Source organism: Aquila chrysaetos, chromosome 8 (assembly GCF_900496995.4).
Source record: "Aquila chrysaetos chrysaetos chromosome 8, bAquChr1.4, whole genome shotgun sequence".
Classification (NCBI taxonomy): domain Eukaryota; kingdom Metazoa; phylum Chordata; class Aves; order Accipitriformes; family Accipitridae; genus Aquila; species Aquila chrysaetos.
In genome coordinates, this window is record NC_044011.1 from 522,727 (window position 1) to 539,206 (window position 16,480).

At 62.0% G+C, this 16,480-nt stretch overlaps 3 protein-coding genes across 5 annotated transcripts; 1 reads left to right on the plus strand and 2 right to left on the minus strand.

Annotated features, from left to right (window-relative positions):
* The first annotated feature begins 140 nt into the window (after positions 1 to 140).
* Positions 141 to 2,790, plus strand: LOC115344625 (PSMC3 interacting protein). Of its 2 annotated transcripts, XM_030022253.2 has the most exons (8): positions 141 to 311; positions 397 to 506; positions 575 to 664; positions 742 to 853; positions 986 to 1,131; positions 1,575 to 1,628; positions 2,137 to 2,196; positions 2,307 to 2,790. In XM_030022253.2, exons 1-8 carry the CDS (start codon positions 278 to 280, stop codon positions 2,364 to 2,366), a joined length of 666 nt encoding a protein of 221 aa, XP_029878113.1. In that variant the 5' UTR covers positions 141 to 277; the 3' UTR covers positions 2,367 to 2,790. The 2 variants fall into 2 exon arrangements, with proteins under 2 accessions (XP_029878113.1, XP_029878112.1); XM_030022252.2 differs by lacking the exons at positions 2,137 to 2,196; positions 2,307 to 2,790 and adding an exon at positions 1,988 to 2,130 and having other exon boundaries at positions 156 to 311.
* A 220-nt stretch (positions 2,791 to 3,010) lies between these two features.
* Positions 3,011 to 8,681, minus strand: MLX (MAX dimerization protein MLX). 2 transcript variants are annotated; one of them, XM_030022250.2, is made up of 8 exons: positions 8,585 to 8,681; positions 8,163 to 8,199; positions 7,908 to 7,997; positions 7,294 to 7,400; positions 6,943 to 7,042; positions 5,979 to 6,078; positions 5,345 to 5,546; positions 3,011 to 4,778 (listed from the first exon to the last, which is right to left on the minus strand). In XM_030022250.2, the coding sequence occupies exons 1-8, from the start codon at positions 8,627 to 8,629 to the stop codon at positions 4,722 to 4,724; spliced, it is 738 nt and encodes a 245-aa protein (XP_029878110.1). In that variant the 5' UTR covers positions 8,630 to 8,681; the 3' UTR covers positions 3,011 to 4,721. The 2 variants fall into 2 exon arrangements, with proteins under 2 accessions (XP_029878110.1, XP_029878111.1); XM_030022251.2 differs by lacking the exon at positions 8,163 to 8,199 and having other exon boundaries at positions 8,585 to 8,643.
* A 1,415-nt stretch (positions 8,682 to 10,096) lies between these two features.
* COASY (Coenzyme A synthase) lies at positions 10,097 to 16,471 on the minus strand. Its single transcript, XM_030022239.2, has 9 exons — positions 15,737 to 16,471; positions 15,078 to 15,292; positions 14,473 to 14,604; positions 13,998 to 14,187; positions 13,473 to 13,537; positions 12,567 to 12,651; positions 11,007 to 11,104; positions 10,769 to 10,915; positions 10,097 to 10,457 (listed from the first exon to the last, which is right to left on the minus strand). Exons 1-9 carry the CDS (start codon positions 16,332 to 16,334, stop codon positions 10,401 to 10,403), a joined length of 1,587 nt encoding a protein of 528 aa, XP_029878099.1. The 5' UTR covers positions 16,335 to 16,471; the 3' UTR covers positions 10,097 to 10,400.
* Positions 16,472 to 16,480: the final 9 nt, after the last annotated feature.

Sequence of the window (16,480 nt, forward strand, 5' to 3'; positions counted from 1 at the left end):
CCCTGCCCGTTGGCCCGGCGCTCTCCGGCCACCGCTTCGCCCCACGGCGGACCGGCCTGTCCCGGCCCGGGCACGCCGCGCTCCTCCGGGTCGGGCCTGGCCCCGCCCACTGCTCGCGCGGCACCCCGCCTCCTAGGGGCGTGGCTTCGAGGCGAGGCCCGGGGCCAATGGGAGCCCGCCTCTCTTCCCTCGCCCCGATTGGCGGGGAGCGGGCGGCGCGCCGGAAGTGCGTCAGCGCCGCCGGTCGGGAGCGGAGCGGGGCGAGCGGAGGCGGAGGATGAGCAGAGGCCGTGAGGGCTCCGCGGCGGGCGGTGAGTGAGCGAGCGGGGGCCGGGCGGCTGCCGCCCTCCCGTCGCGGCCCCGGGTGGCCGCGGTGACCGGCGGGTTGTCCCGCAGGAGGCGCCGCCGCCGCCATTCTGCTGCGGTACCTGCGGGAGCAGAACCGGCCGTACAGCGCCCAGGACGCCTTCGGGAACCTGCAGCGGGAGCACGGGCTGGGCAAGGCGGTGAGCGGGGCCGGGCCGGGGCCGGGGCGAGGCGGGGCCCGGCCCGGCTGACGGCGCTCGTCCCGCAGGCCGTGGTGAAGGCGCTGGAGCAGCTGGCGCAGCAGGGCCGCGTCCGTGAGAAGGCCTACGGGAAGCAGAAGATCTACTTCGCCGACCAGGTGAGCCCCGGCCCCGGGCGCCGCCCCCACTGGCGCCCACCGCCGCCGCTGACCTGCCGCCTCTGTCCTCGCCGCAGGAGCAGCTCCCGGCCGCCAGCGAGTCGGAGCTCCGCGGCCTGGACGGGGAGATCGCCGCACTCTCCACCAAGGTGCAGGCGCTACAGCAGAGCTGCCGGCAGATGGAGGCGGGTGAGCACACCCTGCCCGCCCGGCGAGCCCCCCCCGCGGCACCAGGAACGGCTGCGCTGGCTGGGACCCCGCGGGCATGGGCAGCTGTGCCTGGCCTGTCAGTCCCGCCAGTGATCGGTGCCTGCTTTCCAGAACTGAAGGACCTGAACAGCTCCATGACAACCCCCGAGATGGCCGGAGAGATCGAGGAGCTGAGGAAGGACTGCGCGAGTTACGCAGAGAAGCTGGAGAGGATTAAGTCTGCTGCCAACCACGTGACTCCAGAAGAAAAAGAGAAGGTAAAGAGCTGCCAGGGGCTGAGCCGAGCACCAGCAGCAGAGCTCAGGCTGGGGCTGGGCCAATTGTACCAGACCCTTCGCTGGCTTACCTGGTCTCCGGTCCGACTGATACCAGTACAGGGGGTTGCATGGGACCTGGGCTGCTCCACAGAGCCTCTGTGCGAGCCTTGGCTGTGTGCGTGATGGTGATGACTCTCGGGGCATCTTTAGGAAACAGCCTGAGCTGCCTCTTCCTTGCAAAACTTTGCTTTGGGCAGTCATCTGCCACTTGGTCAATTCATCTTTTCTTGTCTTGGGTGATGCGTTTCGCAGGGAGGTTCACGTCCCCGCAGGGGCTTCGTGAGCCACTTGTGCTGTTAAATAACCCTCTGTCTCCCGGCCTTGGGCTTATGGCAGCTTCGTGGGGCGGCTGCTCGTTCTCACTTTTGTCTTGCTGTTCACAGGTCTGTAGCGAGCAGAAGCTGTACTGCAAGGAGTGGCGGAGGAGGAAGCGAATGGTAACGGTCATGCCATCGAGCGGGGCAGGTGGGCAGTGCCGGGGAGGTGGCGGTGACAGTCCTGTGGTGGCACTGGCACCCTGCCGGGGACATGGGGTCTGCTGGGCAGCTCGGGGAGCAGCCCCTGTTTGAGTGGAACGGCTTCCCACTGCTGCAGAGCCAAGGGAGGAGACCTTGGGTGATTGCTGTAGCTGTGGAGCCGGGAGTGCTGCCCCCGGGGCCGTATGGGTTTGGGGAAGGCTCGCGGGTACCAAGATGATCCCCTGGGAAAAGGCCGTGTTGCTGCAGCACCTAAATACATGAGTCCCTGTAGAGCTCTGTCTGGCCTCAGGAAACAAACCAGACTGTTCTCACATTAGAGATGGCTGCTCCCATGCTGTCACCTGAGCTGCGCTGGCTTGTGACGTCCCTACGGGGGACAGTCCCCAAGAGCTGTGGCAGGGCTGCCTGGTGCTGGGCATCTCGGCACGGCCGCCCTGCAGCCCTCACAGTGCCCCTGTCTTGCCAGGCGACTGAGCTGCTGGAGGCCATCCTGGAGGGGTACCCCAAAAGCAAGAAGCAATTCTTTGTAAGTACTGAGGCTGGGCTGGCCCTGTGGCCCCAGGGTGGCAGCGGCGGCTCTGCCTACGCTGCCAGGCTGGGGCAGCTGCCCTGCTGAGACGCTCTGCGCCTGTACAGGAGGAGGTTGGGATAGAGACGGACGAGGACCATAACGTCACACTGCCGGCAGCTGTGTGAGGCACTGAGGGAGCCTTTGCCCCAGGAAGAAGGAGCTGATGCTGAAATGCAGCTGTTGGGGTTTTTTTCCTCTTTTTGCAGGGGTTGGGCTGGTCCTGCATATTTATGTGTGTTTGTTTTAAAATGCTTTGCAGCTGGAAGGGTGGCTGCAGGGATTGACTCAGCACTGGGCCCTCTCACTGTCTCATGTGCAGAGGGAATGTTATTTCTTCCTGCGCTTTGGTGCAGTGAGCTGTCATGGGGAAGGTGTAAGTACACTGTTGTAGAGTCCCTGGTGTTCCAGTAAGAAGAGAGTGCCTCAGGAAGGTGAATGAACTAGTGACTGTTAGGGCTGCAGAGCTCTATGTGTATTTCAGCCGCTTCCCGCAGTGTGACCGAGTGGTACAGGAGAAAACAGCCCATTAAACACCAGGCTTTTGGTTCAGCTGTGCTTTGCTGTGGTGCTTTTCTGTTCAAAGGGCGTCAGGGCAGGGCTTGGGCTCTGGGTCACAGCAGCCCTGAGGGGTGGGGAAGGCAAGAGCCAGGAGCAAGTAACCTGAGCCACGATGGCTGGGCCAGGCTTCCAGAAACTACCTCTCTGTCTCTGACCAGTTCTAGGGGAAGGGTCCAGGAACTCGGCAACAGAAATAAAAGCAGAAAAATCATTAAACCATTCAGCAAAATTTATTTAATTATTTTTCACAATAGAAAAATATGTCGCTTTCACATGTGAGGTCTGTAAAACTCCATGTCCTCCTCCCAAGGCAGCTTCTGGCAGAACATCTCCAGGGGTTCAGTCTGTGCCCCTTGTTCAGCTGCAGAGCCCTAACCCTAACCTGCTCACCTACAACAGAGGATTTTTTTCATCACAAAGCAACATCTTCCAGGCTGGACACAGCTGACCCCGTGCATGCTTTATCAGTGATGTGCATCACCGCAGGGTTTGACTCTTTGCATTGCCTTGGAAAGGACACCCAAAGGCAGGGTTTGAAGAATAATTCTGTATAGAAATCATACCCCCGAGTGGGTTCTCCACTACTAAATGAAGTGGAGCAGTAGCTTTAAACATTCTCATGCTGCAGCATTCAAACCATGTAACCTGGAGCCAAGTGCTACCTCATCGACAGTGGAAAAACAGTGTAAAAATAAATATCCACTACCCTGGAGCGGGAGCACGAACATGATTACAGAGAACAAATACTGCTGCCAGCATCACCATGCGGGAAGACCCTGATACAATCGCTCTGTGCGGTGAACAACCATGGCCTGGGCAATGGCTACACCATGCCACAATGTATTTGTGTTGGCCAGAGCCATGAACCATACTGACAGCAGCAGCATGTGACAGGTTAAAAAGTGTTCCAGAGAGCATCTGTCTGCAAAGCTGACACTGATAATACTTCAGGATGATTTCAGTGATTTATAAAAACAAAAAAAATAAAATCAAATCAAGGCTGATTATGTATACATGTGCGTATATAAAAGTTCTAAGGAGGAGCAGCGTGAGCTTGTGGCAGTGCTGTCCTACAGCTGCTGAACTGCTTTCCTGTTCAGTACGGCCACATCAAAACCCAAAGACATGAAGCCACACACGTTTCAGCACTCGCTCAGGAAAAGCCGGCACAGAAAGCTCACTCCCATCTCCCTTTCAGGGGAACTACAGCTACAGCAGAAGAGGTCAGGTTTTAGCAATCCCCAGCCCGTGCTGCCAGCCCTGCACCAGGGAGGTTGTGGCTGTGCTGAGTAAGGGTCTCCCTGGTGGTGAGGGGCTCATCCTTCAACCAGCTCTGCCAGCTTCTCCAAAGCATCTACACAACTTAACTTAAAAACCCTGCCCTGTAAGAGCTGGTTCAGAGGGAGGTACAAGAAAGCCTGCAGTTACAGGAGAAGCCTATTTATAGTCTGTTTTTACAGAAACCAACAGCTTTTAGCATCCATTCTTGTTTCATTCCCCCTCCCCCAGGATCAGAAGGGGTTGTGTCAGAGGCCTGAGGTTACAAAGCAGATCTGCTTCGCAGTGGAGAGTCAGTGACACAGGCAGACCCCACCGTGCCTGCCTGAGCTAAAGACTCTCTGGCACCATAAAAGACCTCTACTCAATACACGCTTTTTTTTCCTCTCTTTGCTAAGTCCCTACAAATATTTGGTAATATCAACTGTGACAGTACCTGTGGAGCAGAGGTGTCTGCACAGCCTCGTTTTGGTTTCGTAGTTAATACAATAAATAATTCAGAGAAGCTTTAAGAACAGCCATGAGGGAGATGGCCCAGCCCTTCCTGGCACCCATCACCCAGGCCCCCGGGCAGGAGGTGCCCCGTCCCCGTGGGTGTAGAGGCGGCGGCAGCCCCGGCGCTGCTGGCACTGCAAGGGGAAGGCTCAGTAGAGCTGACTCTTCAGTTGGTGCAGGACCCCGATCACAATGTCCCGCAGCGTCTGGGGCAGAGAGGAGACATGGTCAGTTCCCAGTGCGGGAACGGCCTGTCCCCAGTGAGCGATGCCCACGAGAGGCTCGGGCATGTGCCGCGGCCCCGGGGCCAGCACACGCAGTGCTCAGCACCACAACACCTGTATGGGAAATGCTCCCACCTCTGTTCCTGGGCCACAGGATCTCAGGCAGCTGCAGCAGGGCAGGGACCCGGCCCTGCCTCAGTGCCTGCCCCCCTCAGTCGTTTCTTAATTCCCAGAAAAACTTTAAGTGTCCTGAAGGAGCGATGGGGAACCAGCAGGACTCTCCTGAACCCTGTTTCACCCTGGCCAGCTTTCAGCACCAAACCAGTCCAGCAGCTGGAGTGGGACGTGCTGGAGCTTGGGCCCCAACTCCTGTCCCCCCCACACCCCCACCCTGCCCCAGTCCAGCACTGGTCACATGCTGCACTTTTGGAAGCCCCAGGAGAGGGGACAGCCACACCCAGTCCTGCACTGGGCGCAGATGTGCACAATGGTCTCTGCCGCATTTCACTCTGCCATCTCAGCAGCCCACCTGCGCCTCCTGGGCTCACCTGGGGTTTGCAGTGCTCCTCAATCCAGCTGAAGACGCATGCCGAGAGCTCCTGAAAACTCGTTACTGAGATGGAGGCGTTAAAGGACTGGAACAAGGAATCCATAATGCCTTGGAAAACATTGAACTTCACCTCATCAGAGACCTGGTCCTTCCCCTCGTTTGGGTTGTCCTGATGAGCTTTCACAATCTGCTCGTAGTTCCTGAAACAAACCAAGCACCCCGTGTTCAGCAGCAGAGTGAGGCCTCCCACACCTCGCTTCTGCTCAGCTGCGGGGGCAGAGCTCACTGCTGGTCACTGGCCACTAAGAACCACTGCAGGGGTGGGGAGGACCAAGAGTTTGTGGAAGATCCTGCAAGTAAAGAAACACTGGGGAGCTGCAGCCGCTCATGACACTGGGAGCAGATTCATTTTCTGACTCAGATCCACGTTCACACTAAACTCCACCAACTGACTCGAGACAGACCCACACTAACGAGCCACTGGAGGAGAAACAATGACAGCAGGCAGGGACAGGTTTGGTACTCCGGGTGCCAGGCTGCCTGTGAAGCACTGAGTGCATCCACGGAGCCTTGCAAGGACAGGGCAAAACAGCAGGAAGAAGCGGGCAGCACCCCGACAGCTCTTCCCTTACACTTTCATGATCTTCAAGGCCATTACGTCTTTCCTGAGGGTAGAAACTTCCTCCTCTTGCTTCTTCTTTTCCTTATGCAGGAACTGGATGTAGTCAATGGCTGAACATGAAAACACACAGTGAGGATTTTGGAGTAGACACAAGACCCCAAGATCCCCACAGAAGGTGCCTAAGCCTGGGCAGCATCAACTCCCAGCTGCCCCGATTCTCCTTGGGGAGGTGGGTGGGTGGAGGTGGCCAGCACCTGGGGTCCCCCAGAGCATCTTCACACCAGAAGGTCCCAAAGTGCTGAACCTCCATGCTGCACGGCTCTAGCGAGGTGTTTTGGGGGTTGACAGCACCCCCTTCCCTCTCCCCACCCTCAAGACTGTCCAGGTTTTGGCTGGGATAGTTAATTTTCTTTCTAGTAACTGGTACAGTGCTATGTTCTGGATTCAGTATGAGAAGAATGTTGATAACACACTGATGTTTTCAGTTGTTGCTAAGTAGTATAAACTCTAAGTCAAGGATTTTTCAGCTTCTCATGCCCAGCCAGCAAGAAGGCTGGAGGGGCACAAGAAGTTGGGAGGGGACACAGCCAGGGCAGCTGACCCAAACTGGCCAAAGGGATATTCCATACCATGTGATGTCATGCCCAGTATATAAACTGGGGTGAGCTGGCCTGGGGGGGATCGCTGCTCGGGAACTAACTGGGCATCAGTCAGCGAGTAGTGAGCAATTGCATTGTGCATCACTTGTATTGTATATTCCAATCCTTTACTAGTATTGCCATTTTATTATTGGTATTACTATCATTATTAGTTTCTCCCTTTCTGTTCTATTAAACTGTCCTTATCTCAACTCACGAGTTTTACTTTTTTTTTCTCCCGGTTCTCTCCCCCGTCCCACTGGGTGGCAGTGGAGTGAGCGAGCGGCTGCGTGGTGCTTAGTTGCTGGCTGGGGTTAAACCACAACAAAGACTCACTTTTCTGGAGGACGATGGCCTTGCTGAGCTTCTGGGAGCCTATGGAGAAATCCTGCTGCTCACAGGTAGGAACAATGGCCTGCAAGTCATCATAGCCTTTCTGTGGGGAAGCAGAGCCACGGCACATGTATTTGGAGTTCAGCAGTGTGAGACTGGTTGTTTCAAAATGTGTCAAATCCCAGCTCCCACCAAGCAGCCAGCCAGAGCCAAGGTGGCTCCCAGCACACTTGTGTCTGGGGAGGGTAGGTCCAGTGGCAAAACAAAGGGGAAGGTGCTGAAAACAGCAGGCGCAGGGCCCCGGGAACCAGAAAGTCGCTGTGCTCTGACAGCACACGCAGCCTCTCAGGTTACCTTGATGGCGTCTCGCCTCTTCTGCTCCGCCTGGGTGTGCGCCCGCCTGCGCCGGTCCTTGTACGACTCCTTGTAGGTCTCCTGGTGATAATCGCTGTCCTCATCATCTGTGTGGAGAGAGCTCGCGTGAGCGTGAAGACGCCTGACTGGTGAGCTCCCGAATCACAGGGGGCAGAGGCGCAAGGAGGGGGCGACAGCCAAGGTACCAGGTGGGCCTTACGGGCTGCTGCCAGGCCCAGGACCACCTGGTGCCCCCAGGGCGGCACTCAGCTCCAGGAGGTCGGGCCAAGGACAAACACTCCCAGGGGCCCTGACAACCCCTTCCCTTTCCTTGCAGAGCTGCGCGGGCAGAAGACGCCTGCAGCTCCCTTGAGAAGGCGTCAAAACCCAACCGACTACCTACCCCAAACGCTGCCGGAAACCACAATGCCCCGATGCTGTTCCCCACCACCTTCCCTCCCCGCCTCGGGGTGGGAATCCTGCCCAGCCAGCAAGAGGGGCAGCCGCGCTCACACCCTCGGGACAGGGGTGAGAGCTGCAAGCCCTGCTACGCGCTGGGCACCACAGTGAGCAGAAAGACCCATGGTCACAGAGAACAAACCCCACAGGCCCACCTGTATTGGGGACAGAAGAGGCACTGGTGGAGCCGATACTGTTGGCTCGTGACACTATGCTTCCTTTCCTCGCGTTTTCCATAAAGAGCGCTGGAAGAAGAGGGTTCACGGAGTAAGCGACAAACCCGGGGTGCGTGACCGGGCGCAGAGGGATGGGGTGGACGGGTCACCAGGCAGCCGCTGTCGCCGTCGTGCTCACGACAAGCAGCTGCTGCAACCGGAGGCGGGGGTCGGGGGGGGCTGCCGGGCACCTACCTGAGTCCAGGCCATTGTCGCTGTAGGCAGCGTCCACCTTGCGTGGGGCCGGCGGTGGAGCCACGGCGGGCCGAAGGAGAGACGTCAGCTGGGTTGGGGCAGCAAACCGCGGCCCCCCCACCCCCGGCTTCGCCCGCAGTCCCGGTCGCCCAAGCGGTACCCCCCCCCCGCCCCTGGAGCTCCGGTCCCCGCGCGCTCGGTAACCTTTGGCCTTCGCCCTTCGCCTTGACGCTGCCCCTCGTGCTCTCCTCGACCCTCGACCCGGCGCTCACCCCGCCCGCGGCCTCGGCTCCGCCGCCCCCGGCGCCCCGGCCCAGCGCCCCCGCCCGCAGCCCCACACCCGAAGCGCCCTCAGGTGCCCCCAGCCGGCCGGCCCGGTCCCCCGCCCGCAGCCCGGCGCGGAGCCCGGCGAACGGACCCACCTTCCCCCACGAGTCCTCGGCCGCGGCGCCGGGCGGCTCCGCCATCTTCCGCCCGCCCCGGTCATGTGACCGCCGCGGGGGCCGACGGGAAAAGCAGTCCGCACCGCCGGTCCGCCAGGGGGCGCCCGCACCGGCACCCCCGGGGCAGGCGAGAGCGGCGCGGCCTGCGGCACCGCCCGCCGCCGCGGGCCGCGCCCCCGGCCCGGTCGATGCCCGGTGCTTTCGTAACCGCCCTGACGTCAGGGTGACGCAGGAGCGCCGGGCCTGGGTGAGAGTCCGCCGCCCGCGTGGGGGTCCCGGTCCGGCGAACCGGGGGTCCCGGCGTTCTGCCTCGGGCCGGGCAGAACGCCCGGGCGGAGCTGCCGGCGGGGAAGGGCCGGCGTCTCCGGTGAGGGGGCGGAACGGCAGCCGGTGGTGCCTGCAGCCCCGGCGGACCCCGCGCAGGGGGAGGCACTCGCCCAGAAGTCCAGCAAGCAGGCGTCCGTCTGTCCATCCGTCCGGGCCGCCCTGGCCCGAACCGCCACAGCAGCTCCAGCTGCCTGAAGGAGCGGCGGCGGCAGTCCCGGCTGCCGGCCTGCGGCACCGAGACGGCGCTGGGGCCAGGCCGGGATGGTCCCAGCACCGTGTCCCCCCCAGGCCCCCACCTCACGGAGCTGTTAGGGTCTCTGGCTCCCTGGGTGCAGCCTGACACCCCCCACCCCAGCAGGAGCCGCAGCACCCCAGTCCTGCCCTGCCAACCCGGATCCGCTGGGAGTCCGGGAAGACCTGGGAGATGTAGCGCTCCCGGAGGAGCGGGAAGCCAACCTCAAGCTCTGCCCACAGCACCTGCCCGCAGTGGGGGAGCACATCCAACTGGTTGCACCAGGGCTCGAAGAGCCGGTACTCCCCCACGTCGGCCACCAGCCCATACATCTGCTCTGCCGACTACCCGGGCCAGAGACACTGGTCAGGGCGGGGGTCAGGGCTGGGGGCTGCAGGGAAGACTCACCCCAGGACCCACCACTCCCGGTGCCCGCCAGGAGTAGGAACAGCCGCATTGGCTGCACCAGCGGGGAATGGGGATGCTGACACACCTGGAGGGGCCAGGGGATCAGGGAGACGGCTCTGCCAGCACACTGGTCCTGCCACCCGCAGCGCCCCAAGCAGCGCCTGGCCGTGGCTCGTCTCTGCCCCACCGGTACCGGGGCGGGATGGTCTCATGCTCCCAGTGACATCACAGGGTGGCACCAGCAGCAGGACCAACCATCCCCACCCTGCCCAACTGGACCGACCCGGCAGCACCATGCAGGGCCCCAGCTGTGGGGACCCCCAACGGCACCAAGTGTCTTGGGTGCTGCGACCCGCTGCTGGCAGCAGTCAGGACCCCCCTCCGCCGTGCCCCAGAGCCAGGGGCGATGGCCCACAGTGGGAACCAGGCAGGGGCTCAGGCAGGGCAGGGGACGGGGGCAGCAGAGCCAGCTGCTGGGCGGCCTGGGGGGTACAGGGGACAGGACCAGCAGACAGACACTTAAAGAGGGAGAAGGCTCTTTACTGTCCCACAGGGAGGTCCAGGCACCAGTGCAGGCTCAGCCCTTTGGCCTGAGGAGCTGCTGCAACGTCCCCGTCCCCCCATCCCGTCACCAGGGGATGGCAGGACGCCCCTGGCCCCTCCATGGGGCTGGACAGGGTGGGTGGGTTCAGGCCCCGCACTGCGCTCCTCCCCGGCACGGCTGGCTCACTGCCGGCGTGTGATGCCAGGATATGGACCCTCACCTCCCATCCCACGGTGTGGGATCCACGGGGTTTGTGTGTGATGGCCAAGAGGAGCGTGACCCCCTCACAGGCTGCGCTCCTGGCTCAGGCGCTGCTGCAGGAGGTCCCAGGCCTTCTCCACCTGCCAGAGAGCCCACGTGGGGCAGCACCTCAGAGCCCGCAGCCAAGCCGGGGCAAGGCGAGCGGCACCATGGCAGGGGCAGGAGTCTCATGCGAGGGTCCCACGCTTCCTGCCCCTTCCCTGCTGCATTTACATCCCCGAATTCGTCCCTCATGGCTCTGCACAGAGGCAGCCTCGATGGTGAGCAGCACGCCCAGGCACACCATGCGTGACCTGGGCACAGCACTGAGCCCTGCGGCACACGTCAGTCGCCTGCCTCCGCCTTTGCCACCTGCAACAGACCCCAGTGCTGCAGCCAGCCCGGGGCTCACCTGCTTGCGGGTGACATCCGGCTCCCAGAGCGTGCACAGCACCACCTGCGACTGCTCCACCCTTTGGCTGTTGGTCATCTGGCTCTGCAGTCGGCTGCGAGCAGCCTCTTCGCTCAGCCCGTCCCTGGCCATGATGCGCTTCACAGCCTGGCAGGACCAGAGGCGACACTCAGTTGCTCGGAGGGGAAGCCAGGAACCAGCCCCAGCAGCAAGCGACGGGCCAAGGGGCATCGCCCACCTCCTCCTCTGGGATGATGGCTGTCCACACCTCATGGACCATGTCTTGCCAGCCAGCCTCCAGCAGCACGGCAGCGTCCAGCACGCACACGGCCTTTCCTATGGAACAAGGCCATTCCTCATTACCTGGCAATCGCAAGGCAGCGCGACTGCTCCTCAGAGTCCAACCCAGCCAGTCCACTTATGCTCGTAGAGTCACGCCTTCCTGCAAACTGGCAGCACAGATGCTTCACTGCTGAGCCAAAGAACCTCCCGTGGAAAAGAGAGCAGCAGGCAAAGGCTGTGTTTGCTTAAAGGGCACACCTGGGATGGCAGGTCTCCCAGGCACGGCAAACCAATGCCTTCAGCCAAATGCCTATCAAGCTACCAACAGCACCTCCCAAGAGCTGGAAAAAGCCTGCTCCCAGAAGGAATACACACCAGGCTGGCTGCTGGAGCACTACACCAAAAATGAACTTGAAGCCTCTGTGAGAGACTGAAAGAGTTAATGTCTCAAACATTGTGGTGGGGCAAGTTCTGCTTAAAGACAAACCCTGCACAGCAAGGAACCAAGGTGAAAAGGCCATCAGCTCAGACATCAGCAACAGGAGGGGGAGGGCATGCTGGAGGGTGTGCAGCTCCCTGTTCTGATAAGCTGTTCTGATACAAAGATCAAACAATGGCCGTGTCTGCAGGGAAGGAGAACAGCTCACAAACCGCTCATAAACCTGATGAGTTCGGGTGCCTGCCGGAAGGAGGGGCAAGGATGATAAAAGGACACAAACTGAAGCCCCGGGCACGCAAGCCCACCGGGACTGGACACCTCGGCTGACTGAACCAACGCTGGGCCCAGGATCAGTGAAATCTTTCTCTCTTCCTTTCTCTCTCTCCGTCTTCTCTCTTTCCTTTTCTTTTTCCAAATCTCTACACCTCATCCGTTTCAAGATATAAACCGTTGACCAAGTCTGAGACTAAGAGTGGATCCAGCCGCCCCTAGACCCTTCTCTGAGGAGGAGTCTGGAAAGCAAGGGGGTCTGCTCTGAACCTCGTGACTCGACGGGAGGGATCTCCTTATTCCCTGAATTGATGTATATGGTTACACGGTTTACAGCAGTCTTATGCCAATTCCTGTTGTGAGAAACCCTGCCACCTACTACCATGCCTCCCTAGTTCCACTTGCTTCTGTCATAAATAAAATCTTTAACTGATCGTTTGGTGTCGTTTCACCTTAATTTAGCCCGAGGGAATTTCAAATTAAACACGACTCCCTGGTCTGTCCAGTCTGGGTCGTGACAGCCTCGTGGGAAAGAGAAAGCAACCTCCACCCTCCTTCAGAGTAGGAAGCTTGAGGTAAGCCTGTCCCAGCTGCCGGCCCAGCTGGGTGGAGGGGTTTGCTCAGAGATGTGCCAAGTGAAAATCCCCAGCAAGCTGCCCAGCAGAGAATAGGGGTGTCTGAGCATCGAAAATATTCACGGTGCTGCCAAAAGCAGCAGATTCCCAGCGGCTCTGGGTTGTGGTGTGCTGCACAAGACCATGCACCCAACTCCCACCTTTGTGCTGTGATGGGAGCTGCCCCAGTTACCTTGAGCATCTGCCTCCCCGATCTGCTCCTTGACCATCCGGGCCATCTCAGGCCACACAATGTCCGTGAGACTCTTCAGCCGCTCCTAGAAAGGACCACAACGGGATTCAGTTACTTGCCCTCAGAACCCCTGGGCAGCCAACAAGAGGATCGCTGGTGGCAGCAGCAGTCACAGGGGGCACCCAGAAAGAACCTGCTAAAGCACAGGGGATGGACCCAGCCCATCGCCAGCTCGCTAAGCACAAGGAAGGAAAACTTCCACACTGCCCAGAGGCTCCCATGCCCGCTGACGGGGTCAAGGCTCTTTTTCCTATTATTTTCCTTGCCCTGCCAGGCACAGCAGAACCTCGGTCTCTGCTGCGAGAGGTGCTTTGCAAAGACCCACCCCACAGCACAGCGAGCTCTCCACGCAGCAGCACCCACGCGTGACCCGTCTGTCTTGGGGGAAGCCCTTGAGCTGCCTTCATGCTTGGGCTGGGGCAGCCCGCAGGACCTGAGCAAAAGGCTGAGCACCGGCCTGGCCAGCAAAGCCAGGCGCAGAGGGTCAGGTTTGGCTGCCACATCACCAAGCCTCACGGGGTACAAGCCCAAACCACACAAGGGTCAGAGAGCACCAGCTCCGCATATGTCCAGCTGGGTAAAGGACAAGCGTGGGACAGAGGGGATGAGGATGGGGATGGGGAGGCAGCAGCAGCTGCCAGGGTGAGAGGAGCATGTCCAGCATGGCTGCTGACTCAGCTACAGAGATGGGATCTCTGTGTCCTGCCCTGTCCATGCATCACTACCAGAAAGTACAGTCAGGAAGGCATCATCAGCTCAAAAGGCTGAAAAATAAAAATCCTCAGCACAGATGGAGAGCTCCCTGCTCACGAGATTAAATATTGACAGTCTCTGTGCCGCTCTTACCTGGTTCCCAAACACTTTGGCCCCAAGGACTTTCCTGTTAATTGTCCCATCTTCATTCAAGATTTCTGCAAGACAGAAGCAGAACAGGCTTGGGAAGAATTAATCGCACACTCTTCCCTGCGGCAAGCCTAGGTCAGAGTGAAAGGATTTCAGCACGGGGCTCTCAAAGGGACCCAGAAAGGAGCTGTAGGACCTGACCTGGCAGCTCTTCACCTTACTCTAGAAAAGGACAGGGAAGAGCTTTTCCTAGACAAACGGCAGCCCAGTTTAGCCTTCCGCACCAGCCAGTTTACAGTAGCTCTGATGTGGGATGTGCAAGACTTGGGGAAAGCAGTGGTTTGCCCCGCTCGGGGCCAACCATCACCGAATCAGCTACAGAGCCCCATCTGGGTGGTGTGGAGCCCAAAACCCCCGGGGAGGGAGGGGAGCACAGGCCAGGACAGCTCCCTGGGACGCTAGGACAATGGCACACCCCTCCCTCCTCTTCCTCCTCCCAGTCTTCCCTGTAGTCTTCGGTGGCTCTACCTGCCCCAAAGGCTGCCACCACCTGCTCATAGGCAGGGCCACCGGGGACATAGACGGCATGGCCCAGCTTGTCAGCGTCGATGAGGAACGCTCCCAGGTGCCCCAGGAGTTTGGCGATGGAGGTTTTCCCACTACCGGTTCCTCCAGTCAGGCCGATCACGTACGGGCGCGAAGGCAAGGCAGGGTGTTGCTAAGGGAAGAAGGAAAGCCATTGCCAGCAGACAGAGGACGTGGGCTCTGCTGGAGAAGGATCCCGACTACCTGGCCTGGAGATGGGTGTGAAAGGTCCTGGCCCTGCAGAGCAGGGGCCTGCTCCTGCCGGGGGCCAGTACAGGCAGCAGGCAGGCAGTCCTCCGCAACTCGTCCCCCTGCAGCAGGGAGAGGAGCTGGCTCTTCAGTTCCCGAGGCTGCCACCCCTCCTCCCAGGCACTCTCTTCCCATCACAGGCCACGGCTCTCCGAGCAACCCCCCTCACCCGCGGGGGCCGCAGCAGTGTCCCCAGCAGCCTCTGCCGGAGGCTGGAGGAGCTGATCTTCTCCTCCTCGTTCTGACTGTGTTCGGGGTCCTTCATCAACAGGATCTCGTAGAGAGCCAGCTCAGGGAGCCCCTGGCAAGAGAAGAGAGCAGCGAGGGCCGTCAGCCCTGGCAGCCGCAGCGGAGGGAAGGGCGCTCAGCGGGAGGTCAAGACCTGAACGAAACAGCGCAAATGAGGCTGCGGCCGCCCCCAGCGTCCCCACGGGGCAGCTCCGTCCCTGCGAGGGGCATGTTCCCGGCAGCCAAGAGGGGAAGGGAGCCCACAGAGCTGCCCGTCTGACCCCAACCCTCCGCCCGCCCGGGGTGATGCCGCACGCAGAGGCTACTGCACCACCCTTGGGGCGCACACGGCCGGGACAGCTCGGTGCAAAGCACCCATCTGCGGGGTGCCGGCAGACGTGCACGCTGGCATCCTGCTCTCAAGCCCGGGCCACGGCACCGAGCAGCCGCAGCTGCTCACCAAGACCCGACTTGCCCACGGGCAGCGGCAGGCAAGGGCAAGAGGGCGGGAAGGGGCAGCCCACCGGGCTCCTGCGCAAGCATTACATTTTCAAGTCTCTTCTTGTTCACGGCCTCCCCTCCTCTGCGGGTCTCCTCGCTGACCACCAAGCACTGCAGGTCAGGGTCCGTGACCGAGGGGCCGTAGGGGTCGACCAGAGGCACGATGTCGTAATGCAGCGAGGGCTTCACGTCCTCCAGGAACTCACGCAGCTTCGCCGCTCGCAGCTCATACGGCTCGATCAGCTCCGTCAGGAGCTTGTCTGCCGGGCACCAGTGGGGAGAAGCAAGAAAGCGGTCCGTTCAGCAAGGCGCAGGTCCCGGAGTGGCGGTGGAGAGCAAGACCGGGAGACAGAGACAAAACCCGTCCGTGACTTTGGGAGGCCGCCTCCTCCGGCTCCCCTCACCCCCGCTGCGCCCTCAGCTCCGCATCAGCTCGCCTCCCTTGCTGTTGCGGACGGGACGCCGGGTCCCCACCGTCACCCCACCCCAACAGCACCGCCTGGGCGCTCTGGGCGCATGGCTGCCGGGACCCCGCGCCCCACCGGGCCCCCAGGCCGCGGCACCGGCCCCTCTCACTGCCCTGTCCCGCTCGGCACCGGGCTGGCCCCTCGGCCCCATACCGGCAGCAGGGCTGGCCGCCCCCGGCCCCCCCCCGGCCCCCGCCCCGCACCCCAGCGCGGTACCGGCCGCCCCGGGGGACTCACGGCGGAGCAGGTCGCCATCGGCCACCCCGGCCAGGAGCCGCCGCCGGGCCAGGAGGCAGCAGGCGCTGAGCAGGAGGCGGTGGGCGCCGTGCAGGCGGTCGAAGGTGCCGCCGACCGCCACGTCGGCGAAGTCGGGGAGCGCCGCGTCGGGGTCCTCCCCGGGCTCCTCCTCGGGGCCCCCCCCGGCCTCCTCCAGCAGCACGGCGGGCAGCCGCGGCGGGCAGCCGTAGGCGGCGGCGGCCAGGCGCTGAAGGCCCAGCCGCACCGGCCCCGGCGCCTCGGCGGCGGCGGCGGCGGCCAGCAGGACGCAGGGCTGCCGGGCCAGGCGGCGGCCGGGGCCCAGCAGGACGCGCAGGTCCAGGCCCCGCTGGGCCGCCGCCGCCGCGTAGAGCGCGGCCAGGGCGCGGAGCAGCGCGGGGCAGGCGGGCGGCGCGGCGGGGCGCGGGTCGGGGGCGGCCAGGCGCAGCCCCGGCTGCAGGTGCACGTACAGCGGCCCCGCCACCACCCCCGCCGCCGCCGCCAGCGCCGCCGCCGCCCGCCGGGGCAGCGCGCCCAGCGGGGCCGTCAGCACCAGCAGCCCGCAGGCGAAGGGCGCCATGGCCCCGCCGGAAGCCGCCGCCCCGGAACCGACCCGGGCCCGGGCGCGTCTGGCGGGGGAGCCCGGCCGCTGCCCGGCCTCGGTGCCCGCCAGCGGGGAAGGGAGGTCGCGGGGTGCCCCGGGACCGGGCGAGCGTCGGGACCGGG

Excerpts from the sequence above, each read along its gene's own strand:
- MLX (XM_030022250.2), bottom strand. The coding sequence starts at position 8,629 with ATGGCGGAGCCGCCCGGCGCCGCGGCCGAGGACTCGTGGGGGAAG. Across the intron at positions 7,401-7,907 it reads CTCTTCTGTCCCCAATACAG|ATGATGAGGACAGCGATTAT; the intron begins GTGGGCCTGTGG and ends CTCTCCACACAG. Across the intron at positions 4,779-5,344 it reads AGGAGCACTGCAAACCCCAG|ACGCTGCGGGACATTGTGAT; the intron begins GTGAGCCCAGGA and ends TCTCTGCCCCAG.
- LOC115344625 (XM_030022253.2), top strand. The coding sequence starts at position 278 with ATGAGCAGAGGCCGTGAGGGCTCCGCGGCGGGCG. Across the intron at positions 1,132-1,574 it reads CTCCAGAAGAAAAAGAGAAG|GTCTGTAGCGAGCAGAAGCT; the intron begins GTAAAGAGCTGC and ends TGCTGTTCACAG. Across the intron at positions 1,629-2,136 it reads GGCGGAGGAGGAAGCGAATG|GCGACTGAGCTGCTGGAGGC; the intron begins GTAACGGTCATG and ends CTGTCTTGCCAG.
- COASY (XM_030022239.2), bottom strand. The coding sequence starts at position 16,334 with ATGGCGCCCTTCGCCTGCGGGCTGCTGGTGCTGACGGCCCCGCTGGGC. Across the intron at positions 14,188-14,472 it reads CACTGCTGCGGCCCCCGCGG|CAACACCCTGCCTTGCCTTC; the intron begins GTGAGGGGGGTT and ends TTCTTCCCTTAG. Across the intron at positions 12,652-13,472 it reads CCAAAGTGTTTGGGAACCAG|GAGCGGCTGAAGAGTCTCAC; the intron begins GTAAGAGCGGCA and ends GGTCCTTTCTAG.